Source organism: Anabas testudineus, chromosome 3 (genome assembly GCF_900324465.2).
Source record: "Anabas testudineus chromosome 3, fAnaTes1.2, whole genome shotgun sequence".
Taxonomy (NCBI): domain Eukaryota; kingdom Metazoa; phylum Chordata; class Actinopteri; order Anabantiformes; family Anabantidae; genus Anabas; species Anabas testudineus.
Genome location: NC_046612.1, coordinates 18547084 through 18567493, shown reverse-complemented (window position 1 = coordinate 18567493; position 20410 = coordinate 18547084). Strand labels below are relative to the sequence as shown.

The 20410-nt window shown below is 42.1% G+C and overlaps 3 protein-coding genes across 12 annotated transcripts in view; all 3 read left to right on the top strand.

Annotated features, from left to right (window-relative positions):
• myo5aa (myosin VAa) overlaps positions 1-6110 on the top strand; it is a 42114-nt gene extending 36004 nt beyond the window's left edge. For all 9 annotated transcript variants that reach the window (XM_026378212.1, XM_026378213.1, XM_026378206.1 and 6 more), the window contains 9 exons: positions 90-183; positions 278-427; positions 747-901; positions 1063-1152; positions 1250-1400; positions 1503-1785; positions 1885-2059; positions 2154-2234; positions 2612-6110. In XM_026378212.1, the coding sequence (XP_026233997.1) occupies positions 90-183; positions 278-427; positions 747-901; positions 1063-1152; positions 1250-1400; positions 1503-1785; positions 1885-2059; positions 2154-2234; positions 2612-2764 (1332 nt within the window). In that variant the 3' untranslated portion in view covers positions 2765-6110. The remainder of the gene's footprint in view (positions 1-89; positions 184-277; positions 428-746; positions 902-1062; positions 1153-1249; positions 1401-1502; positions 1786-1884; positions 2060-2153; positions 2235-2611) is intronic.
• A 462-nt stretch (positions 6111-6572) lies between these two features.
• Positions 6573-14679, top strand: gnb5b (guanine nucleotide binding protein (G protein), beta 5b). The gene is made up of 13 exons (XM_026378899.1): positions 6573-6608; positions 7328-7477; positions 8027-8138; positions 8699-8835; positions 8935-8976; positions 9770-9846; positions 9998-10130; positions 11566-11709; positions 12072-12163; positions 13021-13069; positions 13256-13352; positions 13632-13798; positions 14016-14679. The coding sequence occupies exons 2-13, from the start codon at positions 7352-7354 to the stop codon at positions 14025-14027; spliced, it is 1188 nt and encodes a 395-aa protein (XP_026234684.1). The 5' UTR covers positions 6573-6608; positions 7328-7351; the 3' UTR covers positions 14028-14679.
• Positions 14680-16140: 1461 nt separating this feature from the next.
• bcl2l10 (BCL2 like 10) lies at positions 16141-19958 on the top strand. 2 transcript variants are annotated; one of them, XM_026378901.1, is made up of 3 exons: positions 16141-16299; positions 17109-17573; positions 18994-19958. In XM_026378901.1, exons 1-3 carry the CDS (start codon positions 16156-16158, stop codon positions 19114-19116), a joined length of 732 nt encoding a protein of 243 aa, XP_026234686.1. In that variant the 5' UTR covers positions 16141-16155; the 3' UTR covers positions 19117-19958. The 2 variants fall into 2 exon arrangements, with proteins under 2 accessions (XP_026234686.1, XP_026234687.1); XM_026378902.1 differs by lacking the exon at positions 16141-16299 and adding an exon at positions 16316-16953.
• Positions 19959-20410: the final 452 nt, after the last annotated feature.

Here is a 20410-nt window from a genome sequence, read left to right as displayed (position 1 = left end):
TCTCTTTTTCTCCTTGCCGTTCTCTCACTGTTGTCCTTGTCTTTTCCTTTACCACTCTCTTCATCACTCCATCCTGTCGTATGTTTCAGGATTTAATGGAGCAGCTGGAGAAACAGGACCGAACCATTCGCAAGCTCAAGAAGCAACTGAAGGTTTACTCCAAGAGGATTGGAGAGATGGGAGGTACGGGCATTCAGCAAAGCCTGAGAAATAGGTTGATGAAGCACATTCGCTTGATCTAATTTTCCTCCTGCTGTCTTGTCCTTGTGTGTCCCAGCGGGTCAAACCGAAGGCCAAACATCTCCAGGACAGATGGTGGAGGAGCCAATACATCCCGTCAACATTCCCCGCAGGGAGAAAGACTTCCAAGGAATGTTGGAGTACAAGAAGGAGGATGAGCTCAAACTAGTCAAGAACCTCATCCTTGGTAAGAACATAAATACACAACAGGTAAAAAGAGGATTTGTATATAGATGTGTGATACAACAACAGATTCTTCCAACCTATGTTCATTATGCTGCACCTTTGTCTCACATGGATTACGTTCAGTTAAATCCAGTTCAGTTTTATTTAGAGAACACTAAAGCACTACAGAAATCATCTCAAGGCACTTCCCATAGTGAGGTTAAGACCTTGAGATATGTTCCCACTCGATCTGAGAGCCAAAGGTTGCACGGATGTGGGCTTTGTGTGGTAGCAGAACCTTCCCGTCCTCACTGAGCTCACGACTCTGTCTGTCTCTCCAGAGCTGAAGCCTCGTGGCGTAGCCGTGAATCTGATCCCAGGTCTGCCAGCCTACATACTGTTCATGTGTCTGAGACATGCAGACTATGTGAACGACGACCAGAAAGTCCGCACTCTGCTCACCTCAACCATCAACAGTATTAAGAAGATCCTAAAGGTTTGTGTGCGTGTGTGTGTGTGTGTGTGTGTGTGTGTGTGTGTGTGAAATCATACAGAGGGAGGATGATAGGATGTTGTGATGACATCACAGATTTAGTGATCATATGCCCTTTACCAGCAGGTTCACTGACCACACTGTGTTCTTTATCTTCCTGTCAGAAACGAGGAGATGATTTCGAGACAGTCTCTTTCTGGCTGGCCAACACCTGCCGCTTCTTGCATTGTCTGAAACAGTACAGTGGAGATGAGGTGGGACTGGCTGAAAGATGCACATTAAAAGTTTGATGGTTTTAATTGCACTGTTTTATTTTATTTCTTGTAATTTCACTCTTTTTTTTTTTCACAGGCCTTCATGAAGCACAACACGACGAGGCAAAACGAACACAGTCTGTCCAACTTTGACCTTGCAGAGTACAGACAGGTGATAAGTGACCTGGCCATCCAGATCTACCAGCAGCTGATCAAATGCATGGAGAACATCCTGCAGCCCATGATAGGTGTGTGCTCGAACAGTCTAACGCTGCTGTAGTGTTGTCAGTATAGGAGCCATATTTGTTTATGGTGCAGATGCCATTTATGACTCTGTGTGTTCCCTGAAGTCTCTGGCATGCTGGAGCATGAGACCATCCAGGGTGTGTCAGGAGTGAAGCCCACAGGTCTCCGTAAGCGGACGTCCAGTATCGCTGACGAGGGCACCTACACTCTGGACTCCATCCTGCGGCAGCTCAGCACCTTCCACTCCATCATGTGTCAGCACGGCACCGACCCCGAGCTGATCAAGCAGGTGGTGAAGCAGCAGTTCTACATCATCGGAGCAGTAACCCTCAACAACCTGCTGCTGCGCAAGGACATGTGCTCATGGAGCAAAGGCATGCAGATCAGGTAAAGGCGGCGTTACCGTTCAGAGCTGAGGTTACTCTTTGATGCACTGTGAGTCACGAGCCATTTCACTGATGTGTGCGTTTTTGTGTTTGTGTTCAGGTACAATGTGAGCCAGCTGGAGGAGTGGCTCAGAGACAAAGGTCTGATGACGTGTGGAGCTAAGGAGACTCTGGAGCCTCTGATCCAGGCCGCTCAGTTGCTGCAGGTGAAGAAGAAAACTGACGAGGATGCTGAGGCCATATGCTCCATGTGTCACGCTCTCACCACTGCTCAGGTAAACCATCCTGACACAGAAGTCTTTGAAGGGAAATACAGGTTCCATTATGTTTCCGTGTTGGAATAACCTTTCTGTGTTATATCCCTTTTAGATTGTGAAGGTCCTGAACCTCTACACTCCAGTCAATGAGTTTGAGGAGAGAGTGTCAGTTGCATTCATACGAACCATACAGGTAATTTATTCATAAACACAAGCATATGAGTGCATGTTACACCTGCCAAATTGTACAACACATTTCATGTAGTTAATGTAGTTTTTGAAAAGACTTTATTTATGTATTTTATTTATTTATTTGCATGTTTTCACCCACTTACTGCAAAATCTGTTGATCCCTCCATCTATTTTATTGTTACTTTAGTGATAATAGGACAGAGCACAATTTATATCAGCTCTTGCAGAAGCAATTGTTAAAAACAACATACGTCATTCAACGATTTTGTAACTTGTGCTAACGACTTAAAGTTTAAAATGTGACTTCCTGCCTTTTTGCTCTTTTTCTGATGATTAAATTTGATCTTTATATTAACTGTAACTTCTTTCTTCGTTTAGACTCGCCTGCGAGATCGTTGTGAGAGTCCTCAGTTGTTGATGGACACAAAGATGATATATCCGGTCACCTTCCCGTTCAACCCTTCTTCCCTCGCCCTGGAAACTATCCAGATCCCCAGCTCGCTCAACCTGGGGTTCCTCACCCGTGTCTAATCCAAGGCCCCACAGGACGGCTCTGAGCTCTGCAGAGTTTTTGGCTTCCTGGCCCCTGGATGCGCAAGTCACATGATACCCACTGGCCTCAAAAGATTTTCTCCCCACAAAGCACTAAAATCACAAGAGCAATGAATCAAATTTTTTGAGCGTCATAAACATAAATACTTAAATAAATTACAGTTTGTATTAAGAAAAATAATTAATTGAAGTCTCATGGTGTCCAGTTCTCTCAACAAATCCCTAAACCTGGACATGAACATGAACACAAACCTTTTAACATGCCTCTGTATAAAACAAACACAAGCACGCCTACACTTCGGTGCACCTCTCACAAAAACGCACAGATACACACAGCACCGCTTGTATAAACGCCATGCCTCTTAGAGAATCGACAGGACCAGGTCAATGCCTCCAGCACTCGCTCTGCATCAGCACCTGGCTCAGTCGTAGGGACATGAACCCTGGCGAGCCCCAGCTCCCTCCTCCATGTTTCACCTAGTGGTTAAGGTAGTTCTTCTTCTTGTCATTGTCTCGTCCTTCAGTGAGAATGTGTGTACCGATACACGAGAGCAGGCACAAAAGGAGGTGGGAAGACCTCAAGACAGGCAGTAACTAGTAGTCTAGCTTGGCATAAATTGGATTGCATGAAGCTAGCTTAGTGACACCACGCTAAGGTGAGCTCTCTCCACGCCATGAGGTGAACCAGGCCTTAGTTGTATTTTGTCATAGTACTCTCAGAACACAGTCAAGCCAAGACAGAAGTCATCATCTGTACAATATTATTTATACATATATAAATACATATATAAATATGAATAATATATATCATGGATTTTATTTATTGCTAGCTCCCAGCCTCCCTTTATAAGATTATAGTTTTCTCTTGGCAGAAAATGTGTCTGATATGAAGGATGGGACCATCATTTCCCAGGATGAGCAGCTTTGTAAAGACAGCTTGAGTTTATTTCCAGCACCTACTATTTATGTCAGTATCAGCTATAGAATATGTAGTATAGTTTAATGAGTGCCGCCACAGATGGTTGTTTGTTAGGTCACGACTTAAGTTAATGAAGTGTAGCATGTGTTTCAACTAAAGAGAGATTCACAAGGTACAAGGTTTAAACTCAGCCAAGGGTTGAACCCGCTACAATCTTCACTGTTTACAGCTGTGACCAGAGCTGAGTGTCACAGGAAACACAAACATATGAACAGTTCAAATACATACATACCTACATGTATACACACATATATATAAAAGTCTGCTTACTGCTGTATCACAGGGGGTGTTGCACTGCGAGAGCTTTCTCCTCTAGACGCGTCTGGTCACAGCTCTAGTCAGAGCTTTGAAATTGTTTTACTGTTTTCATTGTCGTTATTTATTTGAGTATTGTCATTTCTTATGGTTGTGTGATATCATAAAGCCATGTGTCACTGAGCAGTTGTGTTTGCCTCAGATGTATCCAGCTTTACAACAGTAACACTGACTTGAACTCGAACTGCAGCTTTGTTGGATGATTCCTCTTTTATTTCCTACCTGTCCACTCCATGCCTTCGTGTTTAGTGGCCACAAAAGTACATAAATGATGGAGCTGATCACTGAGGGTGATACTGCACCGCAGTCATCAGTCAGTCAGTAAAGCTGTGGTGTGGTAATAAACTTGCACCACATGCACAGCTGCTGCTGCTGCTGCCACCCTCATCTCACCTGCGTGGGTTTAGCTTTACCAGCAAAACGCGTTACCAGGAATTACCCCGAGTGCTAGTGCGTTTTACAGAAAGGAAATCTGCCCATGTCGTTCTGCACCACATCTATCCTCCCTGCCTTGTGTTAAGCACTCTTGGTTTACGTCCTGTTGTGCTATCAGTCTTAACTTTCTACCAAACTTGCCTGTTGTCTCCACGCAAACCTTATTCTTCCTAATGATCCCTTAACCATGACATTTCCCTTTGATATAATATTTTACTTTCTTTTTTAGGTGCTTACATATCCAGGAGATTGTGTATGTTCAGCAAAGCTTAATTCAGTACCTTTTTATATTATTTTTATTTTGAAACAACAGATCAACAAACACACTAAAGCACGTGTTGAGAGATAGAAAATATTTTAATCAAAGTTAGGTCTCTCATCAAATGCCATGAAGGAGACCACTCAAGCTGCCAGTGAAAAGAAACTGTACGTGGAATAAAGAAGTTGGTATGTTAAGTTGTGTTTTGTTGCAGTTGTATTTAAGAATGATTTAATATCCAGATGCTCTCACGTTTCGATCAATCTGCCTTTTGTTACACAGTTGAGATTAAGGGTCTGTGTAACGAGTGCATGTACATATCTGAAGGGGAAGGCAGCCGTTGAAGGAGTTAATCAACCACGTGAATGTTGGAGTGTGTCATGATTTTAGCTGCACATTGTGGTCAAAGCCTTATCTGAATTATTTGAATGAAACACACACACACACACGTTATCAGCTTTGTGAAATAGTTTTGTTCCGTCAGTGCAGTATTTTCTTTTCCACCGTGAAATGACTATATAAATTATTAAATGGGATTGTTTTTATGTTGATGTTTGTCCTACAGCTGATCAGTCTAAATGCACTTTTTAAACATTGCAGAGGAAGTTAGATGAATAATAGATAGATATGGACTGTAAAAGGAAATAGCCCCCACCCCACCCCACCTTTGATTCCCCCTGTGGCTAGGAAAGCTTCCTCTACCACATTCCCTGTGCAATTGGACGCTTCCTTTTTCTGAATCGTGGATTCATTTCTCCTGCTGTTTTATTTAAACTAGTGATTAATAGAAGGCTGCAGGGAAGAAGACACATTTGCTAATGGGTGTCGTTGAAGCAGCCCCAGCCTTCTCACACCATTTCTTTCTGGACAGGTGTATTGAGAGCGTACAGTGAGAAGGCTGGGCTTGTTTAGAAATACATTGTTCATTCATTGTGTCATACTGTCGAGTCGAGCTGCGGCGAGTTGTCCCCCTCGGCTTCTCCGGGGCACTCAAACAGAAGATAATGTCATTCCTTCACTCTGCATTTCTGCATCAAGGAGAGAGTAGGTTGTGTGATACGATGTCGACATTATAAATTACCATTGTTCTTCTCAGCACTAGCGGTGATTGTGCCACTCTAACAATTGTTAAAAACAACATACGTCATCACCCCAGCTGTCGTGGTACTGGTGTGAACATGCTGAAGCCAGTACCAACAAATGTTTCCTCTTCAAACCCGTGTGTACATTTGACAAACTGGACTGTTTGTAGTTTCTGGTAGCTGTGCTTAGTGAATGTGTACACTGTTAAGAAACTTGGAATAAATTGTCAAATCTGTAAAAGTAAAATAAAAGAATTCAGCACTGTTGATGTCTTGAGGAGTTTTTTTTTTTTCATTTTTAAGTCAAATTTGTTTTTTGTTTTTAATGAAATTAGATTATTTCAGTCATAAAAAAACTCAACATGATGTATAAGTAGCAGTAAACTTTACCTCTACCATATGTTTGCTCTCAGCAAACACAGATTACACAAATAACTACCCTGTGTATATAACAGGATTACTCAAATCTGACCACAACAATGTGAAAGAGTAAAAAAAAAAAAAAAAAGGGAAATCATTCACATTGGTTGTGGTTGGCTTTGTGAACGAAACCCTCCAGGTCTTGATTGTGATGCTGCAGGGACGTATGAACTATGGAGGTAAAAGCAGAGTCACAGCTTAAACACTTCTCTAAGAAGCTTACTGTTCCCTCTTCGTCCTCTTCACTGGAGAAACTCAACTTAGTTCTTCAGAGACATACCTGCTGTACGGAGAGAGAGAGAGAGAGAGAGAGAGAAACTAATATCCTGTGAGGTAAGATTTGTTATTTAGCTTTTCTTCAGCTGCTATTTGTGGAAGTATTATGACTCCGGTCACTAATGTATTGTGTATTTTGTGTTTGCATATAGGATTAAGTTACACAATCTGTCTGTAAGTGCAACTAGACTTTAAGGTGTACGACCTGTAACGTTTCTGGTAAAAGCTGCTTTCGATAGAGCCCCTTCAAATAAGGCTGAATGAATATGGAGATAACGAGCCGTGAAAACCTCTGCGTGGGAACATAAGAGCAGAACTTCAGTCTCTTCTGAAGATTTGTGACGTTTTTCTGAAGACGTTACAGCGTCTCAACAGACCGATCATTAGGAAACAAGTTACAGCTTCAGATGAAGTTAGAAGCGAACAGTGATAGTATGTGGATGTGCTTGAACTTGGAAGCTGTTTATCAAGTGTGACATTATTATTCTGAGAGTGTGCAGTTCCCAGAATAGCTGTGCTGCACTCTTCTGCTCTGGAGAAGGATCAGGCTGGATAGATTACCAACTACTTATCTCCGAGCTCTCTCCTTCTCTCTCTCTCTCTCACACACACACACACACACACACACACACACACACAAACACACAAACACACTCAATCTAGCTAAGTGGTTAAAAAAAAAACAGAAATCAAAAGAGAGACAAATACCTCCGGCCTGTGGCCTCGCTTGTTTACCTGCTGATGTCCGTGTGGCTGCGTGTCTGTGTTTTCCACAGGTGTGTTGGTGATCATCTGCAGCCATGTGTGACCAGACGTTCCTGGCGGCCACCTTTGGCCCCTGTGACAGCTGCGGGAACGCCAGTCCTCTGATGAACATCTACATTAAGAGCGAGGCCATCAACTACTGCTCCTTCTGCGTGGAGATGGTACGCCGTGTGCTCCTTACAGTTTGTGCAGGCGTGCTGCATGCTTTGACTGAAAACACACTATTATCTGTTACCATATCGAATGTGATTGAAAAATAACCTGTGGTGATGTTTAGATCTTTTATTTATATATATATGTATGTATATATATATATAGGGAGGGAGCTGAACCTCAAAGAGAGACAGGAGAGAGACGCAAAGATGTTAATAGTAAACTCCTCTACCATTAACTGGACCGTAGGGACAATCTGGAAGCTAAAAGCTCTGGTGTAAAAGCGCATGTCTGCTCATAGTGTGTGTGAAAAGGCTGCGGAGCACAGATGGAGGAGGGGGCTGAGCAGAGCAGAGGAGCTGAGTGTGACCGAGCGTCAGCATCACTGCCGCTGATTGTTGAGAGCAACCTCCACAAACCTCTAACCAACAAACAAACAACTCTCCTGTTCCCCAAATCCTCCTGCTTTTTTATTCCCCAACCCCTCTCCCCCTCCTCCTTTCTTTGTGTGTGTGTGTGTGTGTGTGTGTGTGTGTGCTGTTGTTTTCCTCTCAAAGATGGCTTGTGAGGCACTCCAGAAGGGGGAGACCCTGCAGACACTGAAGGCGGAGAGCGAGAATTTGAAGAAGAAGCTGGAAGAGGAGCGGAACAAGCTGACGGACGTGGAGTGTAAGTGTTGCTGGACAAACTTAACTGTGTGTATGTCTTCTCTTTACTGAAAGAAAAAAAAAACACATCTGCTTCACATTGTTTACTGTACTTTAAACACTTATTAACAGCTTGTCAGGTGAACTCAGTGCTTAACAGCTGCAGATGTAGCAGAGAAGAGGTGTAAGGATGAAGGACAGTCAGGTCTCTGTTTAATGCCAGAGGAGAGTCACTCAATATCAAACGTCCCTATAAACCTTCAAGTCAGTGTTACTCTGGTCCACGTGTGTTTTCATGTCCTGCATAGGGACTAAGATAAGAATACTGAAACAGTAGACCTGTTTGTCTGACCTCAGACACACTCCCCTGTAGAGTATTCAGCAACTTACAGCATAGTCGTCCTAACTCAATGAAGTATTCTGTGTTATACTTGACTTTTTCTGTTTTATGTAAGTGTACAATTATACTCATGATCAGATAGATCAGACATGTAAAAGCCACATATCCAAAATAAGAGCACACACCCAGACTTCTGGTGTGAAACTCTCTCACTGTGTGCATGTCTGTGGGTTGAACCTCAGTGCACCAGCTGGCTGAGAAGATCGAGGTGGTGGGTGCTCTCTCCATAAAGACCAGACGTCTGCTGAAGGGTCATGGGAACAAGGTGCTGTGTATGGACTGGTGCAAAGACAAACGGCGTCTAGTCAGCTCTTCACAGGTATACACACACACACACACACACACACACACACAGACGTACAAGTGTGGATAATTATTATTATAATAATTCACGTCCTTATATAATCCTCTAATCTAGGATGGAAAAGTGATCGTCTGGGATGGTTTCACACTTAATAAGGTGAGTGAAGGTTGGTGTGTGCAAGAGAGTGTGGACTCTTAGTAATAATAATAATAATAAATAAATAATACCATGAGCTTTAAATTATTTTAAGGAAAGAATGACTTCCAAACTTTTAACTGGAAAGTGATTATGTAAGAAAAAAAATGTAGATGTAGATTTTATCACAGCACCTAAAGGGGAGATCTGAAGTTTTCGTGTTTCTCTGCTTAAGCATAATTCCAACTATAGGCGTCACTCATCTTCTTAGAAAAGGGTCAGTTAAACACCTGGAAGTAGACACAGCCACAAAACTCCCTTTGAAACAAAAATGAATTGGACTTTTTTTTTTTCTTCTACCAGAGAAGCACAGTTGCCCCATGTGACCATACACACTTCTCCTTTTTGTTATGTAATGATGTTTTTTATTTTCTTCTCTGAATGCTGTGTGTATGATCTCTTCACCATATGTGCTGGTGTTGAGCGGGTGGTGGGTCACCCTGTGCTCCTGAGACCCAGTCCCATGGACATAATAAAGATTATCTGTCCATCTGGCCTGTGTGCGTGTTCGCCTAAGTGCACTTAAGTGTTGGCCAGAATTCAGCCTGGTTTAACCATCAGGTCTCGTATTGGAGCAGACTAATCTACACTGAACATAACCTCTATTAATATACACCCCGTGTGTGTGTGTTACAGTATTAGAATAGTTCATTGTTCTTACTACTATCACAACAAACACCATCATCTTTTATTATTCCTCTCTTTTGCATTTTATGTGTCTAAATGTGTGTGTGTGTCTTTGTGTGTGTTACAGGAGCATGGGGTGACCCTGCCATGTACATGGGTTATGGCATGTGCTTATGCTCCTTCCGGTTGTGCTGTGGCATGTGGGTGAGTACAGAGAGTTTTTAAATTCACTTTTAATTGACTTGTGTGCAAACATAAAATCTAAAATAATAAAAAAATATATATGTTTTATTCCTCAAAGTCTCCCGACTAGTATGAAACACATTATTTCACTTTTGATATTTTTCTCCTCCAGTGGGTTGGATAACAAGTGCTCAGTGATCCCTCTGTCACTGGACAAAACGGAGAACTTGGCTGCAAAGAAGAAACCGGTCGCCATGCACACCAACTATGTATCAGGATGCACCTTCACCAACTCTGACATGCAGGTACGTGCCAGTTTAATGCCACGTGAGGCAGGGGAGCCAATCTTTGACTGGGCGAACTTAGATCCTCTGTCCAGTGAAGGTTTGCTGTTTGTTAGTTCGTCACGGGAAGCAGCTGCTGCCCAACTGCCTTCAGATATCTGGAGACTGAGATTTAAACCTTGGACTTCTCTGCCCATTGAGAGTCATAACGCCCAGACCAACAAGATGTCACATAAGGTCCTCGCTGTCATCTGCTGAATAAAACAGAAGTAGTGGTCAGAGTTGAAAGGAGAACCTCAGATTTTTGGCTTTAATAATTTGTCACACTCCAGCCCAGAGCAATGTAGAGGACCGCAATGGGTCAGAAGGCATGAATAGGACAGGGGATGGATGGCAGGGCTGAGGAGGGGGCAGAGAAGAAACTAGGCTGGGGAGGGGCTGACGGTCCTGTATCCTATTAATAGAAACTGTGTCTTTTATCTGGGAAAGACTGGAGCACATGTCTCCTCTCTCTCACTGCATCTCACACACAAAGACGTGTGCCCATGAGCACACTGTCACGCTCGCAGCCTTTATACCATTAAAATAGATCTCGGAAAAAACACGGAGGTGTGGATCCCAGTGAGGGCTCAGACAGACTGCTTTCCATTCATTATACTGCCAAAGTACATAAAAGCCATTTTTCAAAGTCTGCTAACAGGACTGTTAGAATGGACGTGGTGTTATCTGTGTATGTTTGTGTCTCTGCACGCGAGTTTTGAGGCTTTCTAATTAAAGACATTTACATGTGGGATCAATGGGTAATTTAATGAAGTCCCTGCTTGTGCTGTATGTAAAATATGGAAACGTGCAGGTGGTACCAGGCTCAATCCGACTGTTGCGCAGCCTCTATGTCAGATCACAGACTTCTATCTGTATGTGTGTTGGTAATTGTGGCTTAGTGATAATTGCATTCATGTTGAAACTGGAACTACCTCTTACTGCAGACAGGATGCAGTGTGTTTTTTGTGCCTGAGGTCATCCAGCAGGCGCTCTCTAATCCGCCACCCAGCAGGGACCTCTGATGTCTGCCTATGTGTCTCTAAGTGCCTCTAATCTGTTTTCATCAGACCAAACACTGACTTTTTGACATTTCTCTGTGCATGTTTGTGTATGTGAAGCCATGATGCACCGTGAGCAGTCAGTCACAAGTGCTCCGGTTTCCCAGTTGTTACTGTGAAACTGAGCAATGGAAGCAAAACTAGCAGCTACAGTTATAGTCTCACTGTACTGTGGCTGAAAGAGAGAACAACCAAATCAAAGTGTAGCTCTCTGGAATCAGTCCAGTCAAAGTTTACTATTATATTTCAACATACATCTGTTTATTGTTTGTATACTGAACGTTTCTGAGGTTTTACGTTTTCACAGTCGTTTATTTTTTTGTGCATTTGTCCATTTGTACGTCTTTGTCTAATAGATCCTGACCAGCAGTGGTGACGGCTCGTGTGCCTTATGGGATGTGGAGAGCGGGCAGCTGCTGCAGAGTTTCCATGGTCACACCGCTGATGTTTTGTCCCTGGACCTTGCCCCATCTGAGACTGGAAACACTTTTGTGTCTGGGGTGAGAGACAGTGTGTGTTTGTCTGTTAGTAACTCGCATATTGTAAAGTGTGGACAAATTTAATTTAAACTTTATTCATTCACGTAGTTTACATTTATCTTTTATAACTACTTTGTTGAACGTCTATCTTCAACAATTAGATTTGCTTTTTATATCTATTTTATTCTCATTTATTCCACAAAATATATCTATATATTTCCCCCTTGTTTTCATCTCATTACTACTTTTAACATCTTACCTTTTTTCTGCATGTTTTTATACTACTCTTAACAAAGGGTTTGGGGACAGACATTTAGTTGTACTGGTTCAAGTGGTCTAAAGGACTTGTCCTTGTGTGTGTGTTTGTGTGTGTGCATTATCAGGGCTGTGATAAGAAGTCCTGTGTGTGGGACATGCGCTCTGGACAGAACATTCAGTCTTTTGAGAGCCACGAGTCCGACGTCAACTGTGTAAAGTGAGTTCAACAATTGATGCTATTTATGTAACAGAATTTAATGGCATAAATGCATCCACTCAAAAAGTCCAGTGCCATGCACAATAACAGTATCCACTTTAATTTACTGCCCCCCAGCCCCAGTAGGCATACAAAAAAGATAATTACTATAGTAAAGTAAACCAACAAATATAGTATTATATTAGCTTTTAGCTACTTATTTCTTTTAGAATATTATAACTTATTAACAGCGTATAGCTCTTTAGTTTATTTGATTGGTTGATCGAATCCTTCCATTTATTTTTTGGAGCCAAACTTCCACAGCTTCACCAACATCTTGGTGTGATATCACTCGGATATTTAGCTTGGATCGTGGATGTTATGAAAAAAATCATAAAGTAGCTGTTCTAAGGTTTGACAGAACCCATATACTGTTCATATTTGACTTTACAATACAAAGAATTTGGATATTTTCCTTGACGGAGATGAGATAAAAGCTGTAGTCGTACTGAATGGAACAACAGAAGCGGTAGTACTGTAACACTGGTACTTCTACTTCTTTGTTAAAATGTGTACAGTGAATGATCGCTTTTTTTTCCACATGTCTGCACACGTGTCCAACGTCATACAGGACATCTGAGCCAGTTTGCTACCCTTTAATTTTTTTGTCTTTAATGAATGAGAGACAGTAAATGCTCTTTTAGTGCTAGAGCAAGTGTCGGTACTATAAATCAAGTTTTCCATCTGGTCCAACTTTATTAAACCCTGAGGTTTAAAGGAACAACAATCTAATCAGTCAGTCGGCTTTCTTTTTATGTACTGTTGGATCTCACTGGCGCAGGGACATATCTCACCACACTCTCCTTTGGTGTGTTCAGGTACTACCCCAGTGGAGATGCATTTGCTTCTGCTTCCGATGACGCCACAGTGAGTATCTTCATATGACCTGTTTGCGATGATCTGATACTTTCGTCTATATATTTCATGCACGATTTGAAATGTAACACTGATAAGATCAAAATAACATGTAGCAGTGTTATTAAAGTATCCACCACAGGCCATTCACAGGCGAGGGAGTATTGTCACATTACCATTGTGTGTCCTGTTTCCCAGTGCCGGTTCTATGATCTCCGAGCTGACCGTGAAGTGGCCGTGTATCAGAAGGACAGCATCATATTCGGGGCTTCCACTGTGGACTTTTCTCTTAGTGGTAAGGAGTGTGTAATTTATTAGAAATGCCTCTCAGACTTAAAAAAAACAAACAAACATGCTTTCGACTGATCTTAAACTTATTTCTCTAGATGTCATCTCTCCCCAGAAAAGTTTATATTTCTAGAAAATACTATAGTTTAACAACATGTTTTGTAGTGTTCCAAGGAAATATTAGATCATTATCTCATAATATCAACAATAAAGTGTTGTACTTCCTCTTATTCCAAATTTCCCCACTTCCTCTTTTACGAACTTTCACGCAAATTTCCATGTGTAGGTCGCCTGTTGTTTGCTGGCTATAACGACTACACCATCAATGTGTGGGACGTATTAAAGGGGACTCGTGTTTCCGTCCTGTTTGGCCATGAGAATCGCGTCAGCAGAGTCCGTGTGTCACCTGACGGCACTGCACTCTGCTCGGCCTCGTGGGACAACACCTTAAGGGTGAGCAGGACTTCCCCTGCACAGCATGATGTCACCATTTAGCTGTTTTAGTCATATTTGTTTTGAGGGTCCAAAGCCGGCTGATTTAAAATCACTAAAGGCCTGTATTTAATTTGTTTTTGTTTTTTTAAGACAGAAGGCCTCTGCAGGCTCATGCTTGCATTTTACAGCCTCACGCGATGTGAATTTTCACCCTCTACTTGCTTCTCTCATGCAGATTTGGGCCTAGAGTGTTTATCACTGCTGTGATCCAGCAAAGACAGCACCAGCACCACGTGACTGCCAGAACTGCAGGTCCATGTGTGTCATCAGCACCGCTGTAGGAGTGTGTTCATACAAACCTTCAGAGTGACAAACACACAGGAGCAGAAAAACCTAAAACATCTCCTCTGAATGAGAATATATCAATAAATAAATGTAGGATGAGTTTTCATTTACAACACAAGACTCCTAATATTTATTATTGGTAGCTTGGTGAGTAATATTGCAAAATATGTTTAATATTTAACATTAGGATCTAATATTGATAAAAATAATTGTGTCAAATAAGTCAAATAACCTGTGGACATCAGCAGCACGTGACTGCTCTGCATGTAGCCCTACAGACGGTACAGCTGCACCCGTTCTTTGTGTTATTTCTCTTCTGCTACTCTCATCACGAGGAAGATGTAACTTTGTCGTCCTATTTTTCCCACTGCAAAAGACGTCAACCCCGACAGCTTTGCTGAATTTCTGGTGGGAAAAATAAAAGTGATTTTAAGTGGTTGTTGTTTTATTTTTATTATTATTTTGTGCATTTTGTGTTTGTTTTTTTTCTTAGAAGAACAGGACCACACAGTTTGTTTGCTGACTAACCTCATATTCAGGTGTAGTTAAGCGTATATGTAGCAGATAAAGACAACTTGACATGTCTCTAGAAAATACAACAGGATGTCCAAGAGTTTAATAGATCACTTATTGGCTGCGTTCAACTTCAGCCTCTCAGCTCTGAGGTTGACCTACATTCAATATCAAAATTTGCATTTCACCTATTCCGTGCAGGGGAGAAATGTAAATATCCCAGGTCCTGATTGTTCTTTCTTTATGGACTTGTGAATATTTAAACTGACCAGCGTGGAGTGGAGTGTTTGTGTGTGTTTGTTGTGAAAGTTCATTTGAAAGAAGGAAAGTGAAAGTGTTTCTGTGTGGGCTTGCCGGGGCTGTTCGTAGCCCTGAAGCTCCTTCAGTTTGTTTTCTACCAGGCGTCTTTGTGATGTATCAAGATCAAGTCCTGTACTTTTTTTCTTCTTTTATTAATTGGTTTAATAAATTAAAACCCCCAAGTCTATACTAAAAACACATATGAAATGTCTCTTCAGCATTATTTGGCATGAATTCTCAAATGTTAAAGGACCTCACCAGTGGACCTCCATGTTTAAGCTTAAAAGTTTTAACTGCAAATGCGTTGTAGATATTAGATTTTCTTTTTTAGATTTAGTTTTATGCATTTTCTTTAAAACATTTAGGGATGGAGAAAACGGTGAAGTGTATGCAGTAGTTCCAGAGAATATTCATGATCTGCTGTGGAAGGCACCAAGAATACTACACAGCATCCTATCTACATTTTACCATCAGCATATTCCTGTGAATCCTTGTGAGCGTTTTCTAAAACCCAGTTCTTTTTCTACATCAGATTATCAAATCTTTTTTTGTTTTTTGTTTCCCAGCACCTCATGGCCGCAAAAAAACATATGTAATGAGGGGATTTGTGGTTCATGCCTATCTGTATTTTTGTTTTTTTAACACTTGCCCAGATTCAAAACGTTTTCTGGAATTCAAGGTGGGAAACACCCAGAGGGAAACACCAAGGTAGAGAAAGCGTAGCGAAAGAGAGAAGGAGCAGAAGAGGCAGACGGATGAGAAAATAAAGAGGCACTGAAACGTATAGTGAAAGTACCTAAAATTATATTATCCCCACAGATGCATCTACCTACACGATCCTCTTGTTATTGCTGCCACTGATTTGATTACAAACAAATCTTTGAATTTTTTCACTTCCTCATGATGGTCGCTGAGCCAAAACCCTCTGTGTGATGTCACAGGAGTCGAGATGTGACCCCCGAGAGGCCTTAAAATGAGCTTATCCTCATGCAGCTCAGGTGAAACACGGCTGCACCAACTGTTTTTGTTTTGTCTTCTGTCCCATGAAGATTATATAGAGGCAAGTCATGAATAAAACCATAGTTCATTCATTTTACCAGGGTTTAGTTTTGCAGTAATAAAAGTCAGCCAGCATCTTTGCTGTAACTGTATTATGACTCACTTGCACTTCTTCCTACAGAGATCTGGACATTAAACATCGAGGCAGCAGTGTCCTGATGTTCCAACTCTCATGGGGACTTTTTCTTCTGGAGGCGGAGTCAGCGGATAAATGTGCGGACGCTGAGGGGAAACTGCGAGTGCACCGAGGATCTCCTTCCGCCGTCCGTATGTGCAGAGAGCAGACTGATATCGCTGGGAGGGTGAGCTTTTTCTTCCTTTTGCGCTCCTCAAAACCACTTTCATCGGGCTCTGCGTGTGAACCTGTGCTGATATGGCACCAGTGGAGCCACGGCCGCGTTTGCGGGACGAACGGGCGAAGGGTTGAATGTGACGCGTCGAGCTCACCGCCTCGGCTCCTTTGTGTCCTCCATTGCTGCGGTGACAGATCAGCGCTGCGTTCGTGTTAGCGGAGCTAAAAGCTGCCGGTCCGGGCACACGGCAGACGGACACCCTGTAAAACCTTATTCCACGGATTAACAAAGCTAGTTTTGACAGCCGGTTGTGTTATTAGCATTAGCCGGGAGCTAACGTTGACGCTAGCTACTAAAGTCTTTCATTGTGCTAATGCTAACGCGGCTAATAGTTGTCCGACCTTTAAAACGCAGCCTGTCAAGTTTCGGATAGAAAACTGGGCAGCTCCTGATGATCGTAGTTTTGTTTTACAGAGCTTAAACTACGTAAATGTACAGCTAAAGTTAGTATTTCTGAAGAAAGCGGGTGCTAAAACATGAAGTTTAAGGTTAGCGTCGCTAAATGCCTGACTGCTGATTCATGGGTTTAAGATTGAAACAGTTTCAGTAATTGGTCAATTAATTAGTCAACAGAAACAAATTAATCTTCATCTTACTGTGTAGGTAAGAAAACAATGATGTGATGAATATGTAATGAGCAGATTATTAATGAAAGTAACTTTGCAGGCTCTTTGTTCCTGGCACATCAGCCATATTTGACAGATAATCTGTTATTTTAATATTGTAGTGAATCGTCTTTTTTCCTCCTTCTCTGGTAGAAAATGTCGTGTGGGCTGTGGAAAGACACCCTGGCTCTGGCAGAGGACTACCTGTCCCTGTGCTGCACCAGCCCTTGGCCAGCCCCTCCACCTCCCAGCGAGTCAGCCGCTGCCATGAGACGTCTGGCCCAGGACATGGAGAAGCAGCATCAGGTTCGCTTCCACTCCCTAGCTCAGACTTTCCTGAAGCAGTGCGGGCCGGACCCCTGCTCCAGCCTCAGGAAGGTGATGGAGGAGCTGGTGGGAGATGGACACATGAACTGGGGGAGGGTTGTTTCCCTTTTCACCTTCACTGGGGTGCTGGCCAGACAGATGCTGGAGCAGAAGGACAAGAAGCCGGGGCTGGACCTTGGGAAGGGGCAGGAACTAGGACAGGAGCCTGGACAATGTAGGGGACTGGCAGAGACCATAGCTGATTACCTGGGAGAAGAGAAGAAAGACTGGCTGCTGGAGAATGATGGATGGGTAGGTCTTCACATAGCTCCTCCAGAGCTAATTGACTCACAGATGTGATACTGTAGCGTTGATTGCATCAACATAAACCCTGCAGATAAGCGAGGTATTTCGATCGTATCTTGGACGATAACACCATTTTAAAAGAGAAAAGAAAAAAATTTCCAGTGTGACATAAAAGTTTGTAGTTGTTCTGCTTCTGGAAACCACCTAGTTCGATAGGATCATTTTTGCTTCCTGCTAGGGTATGTATAATCAGATCTTTGTTAAACACAGCTAAAAATATGGCCATGGCTTAGTTTAGAAGCTCTTTTTTAACTTTAGTTTGCCAGCAAGACAAGTATTCAGACGTCTCATGTGGCTGCTGTGATTACAGGAGTTGTAGAGAAGTAAGGAATGCGAGCTACAACGTGATAAACCTCAACAGAGTAAATCCAGAGACATGATCAAACAATGCTGGGGTTTAGATGATCAGGTTTTTGTCATGGCTTCAAAAGCCGTGTTGTCAGGCAATATAGGGCTGGAGGCTCATGTAGCCACTGGAAATCAAAAGGACAAAGATAATTTTAAACCTGCTTGGTGTGGCTCACTTACTGGAAAAACTTAAAGGGAGCGTTACAATAGATTCTGGGTAGACTAAGGTCGCAGAAGCCTCAGCAGAACCCAACAAAACTACAGTTGGATGTCATGCTTTTGTGAATGGACTTGCCTTGGCTCCCTCCCAAACACCCACACACACGCACGTGCGCGCGCACACACGCACAGACGGCAGCTGGTTTTAACAGACGTATAACCAGCTCAGCCAGATGGACTTTGTAGTAACAGTCAAAGCTTCAGAGTGTTTTATTTGGCATTAGCTGCACAGAAAGTTAGCGTGGTATGACTAGAAAAACAAGCAGCTGTAGGACACCTGGAGCCGAGAGCAGGTGCAGCCACTGGCCGTCTGAAAACCAATTGTGATCATTCAGATGCAGGAGGAGCTCCACAGCCTCTGACTAGTTTTATAGCCATGTACATTTGAATACTTTTATCAGCAGTTTCTATATAATTTCTTCAAAACTGGCACAGTTTGTCTGTTTGGCACTTTGACAGCGTTATTTATTTTTTACTTTGAAAAACTGCTGTGCTGGTACAGTATTTTAAAAGATACAGATAGCAGCAGCACCCTCAAAGTGCAAATATTTTCCATGAGAAATGCCAGCGACTGTCAGCGACTGTGACATATTTCCCAAAAAATACTGTATAATTGCCACCAGCCGTCAGCTAGCCTGCTGTTAGCTGCCAAAATAAGTTCCAACTAATACTTGATTTGTCTCTAAAACTTTCAGTATATGGGGAAAACCGAAAGTAGCTCATAAACATTCCCTCTTGCTAGTAAACAAAAAGTTGCATGCTCTCATCCTAACCATTTCTTATCTTTCTTCTCCTCTAGGAGGGGTTCTGTAAGTTCTCCTGCAGTGCCAGAGAAGTGAGCCAGGACTCCTCCATGAAGAGAGCGCTGTTTGCTGCTGCTGGTGTGGGTCTTGCGGGACTCACCTTCCTCCTGGTGCGCTAGCGCAGCCTTCTACATCCTTAACGTCTCTATGTTCTCATTTCATTTGACACAATCAAGTAGACATTTGAATTTCAACAGTGACGCTTTAAAACAGGCTTAATCTGTAGTGAATTCAGGGTCGGATGTCAAATAACCAACTGAATGTTTGCACATAGATGCCCCACACACACAAACACACGTCAAAACTGACATCTTGTCACTTGCTCCTTTTTTAAGATTGTAAAAATTATCTTAATGCCTTCGTACATTTTGGAGTAAGTGGCATCAGTTTGCATATCCGAGTTAATTACAAAAAGCACAGGGTTCTGAGTTTGTGTTGTCAGCTTAGCAGCTAAAAACAACCTGAACTTTCCCACAGCTCTTGATTTTAAATTTTAAAATTGTCGGCTGCCTTTTATTCACGTGTTTACCTGAATTGTGTATGTGGTTATAGAGCCATGCTAGTGTATAATGTATAAATTAATATATTATATTTATATGAAATGAAACTGTAGGCAGTGGCTCTTTTTCTAACTCATCCACAGCTAATGCAGTTGTTTCATTGTCCTACATTCCTGTGAAATGTGTGATTTAACACGGTCAGCAGAGCTGTTGTAAACAGTGCTGATGACCACACAACGGTGCTATGCTTTGATATGTTGTGAATTGTTTCTCAATCTACCAAACCAGGGACCAATCTGATTTCAAACATATTGCTATTAGAACAAACCGTTGTAATGGAATTCCCCCCACAGATCTCTTAAACATTATATTTTTACATCGTTTTGTTCTATTTATTTGTCACTGTTTTTGTAATAAAACGAGAAACAATCACTGTTTGTGACTGAGTGAACTGAAACCAGTTTCATGTTTCAGTGTGAATGTTCTATTTACAGCTTTCTTCACAGATAGTTGAATAGGAAATGATTCTCGCTCAGACATAGTGTCATAAATAAGATATTTTCTAATTGTTTGTGCTCCTCCTGACCATCATACATACACAGCTGCAGTGTATTCACTTAACCTAAGACGAGCATGTAGCTCTAAGTCAGAGTTACAGTCAGTCCTGAGATCTGCTAAGTCATAATGACTCACTTCCATTCAGGGAAATCTGTGTTTTGGAAAAACAATTGAGTTTATGTCAAGTGAAATAGGAAAAACTTACTTCATGACCATCAACAGATTTCTAGTGCATAATAATAATACAAATATACAGCTCGAATTTGAAAAAGGAGGAAAATGTGCTCAGTGAACTAAAAAATAGGCAACTTCGTTCATATGAACCTAACCTTAAACTAACTTTTGTAATTAAATA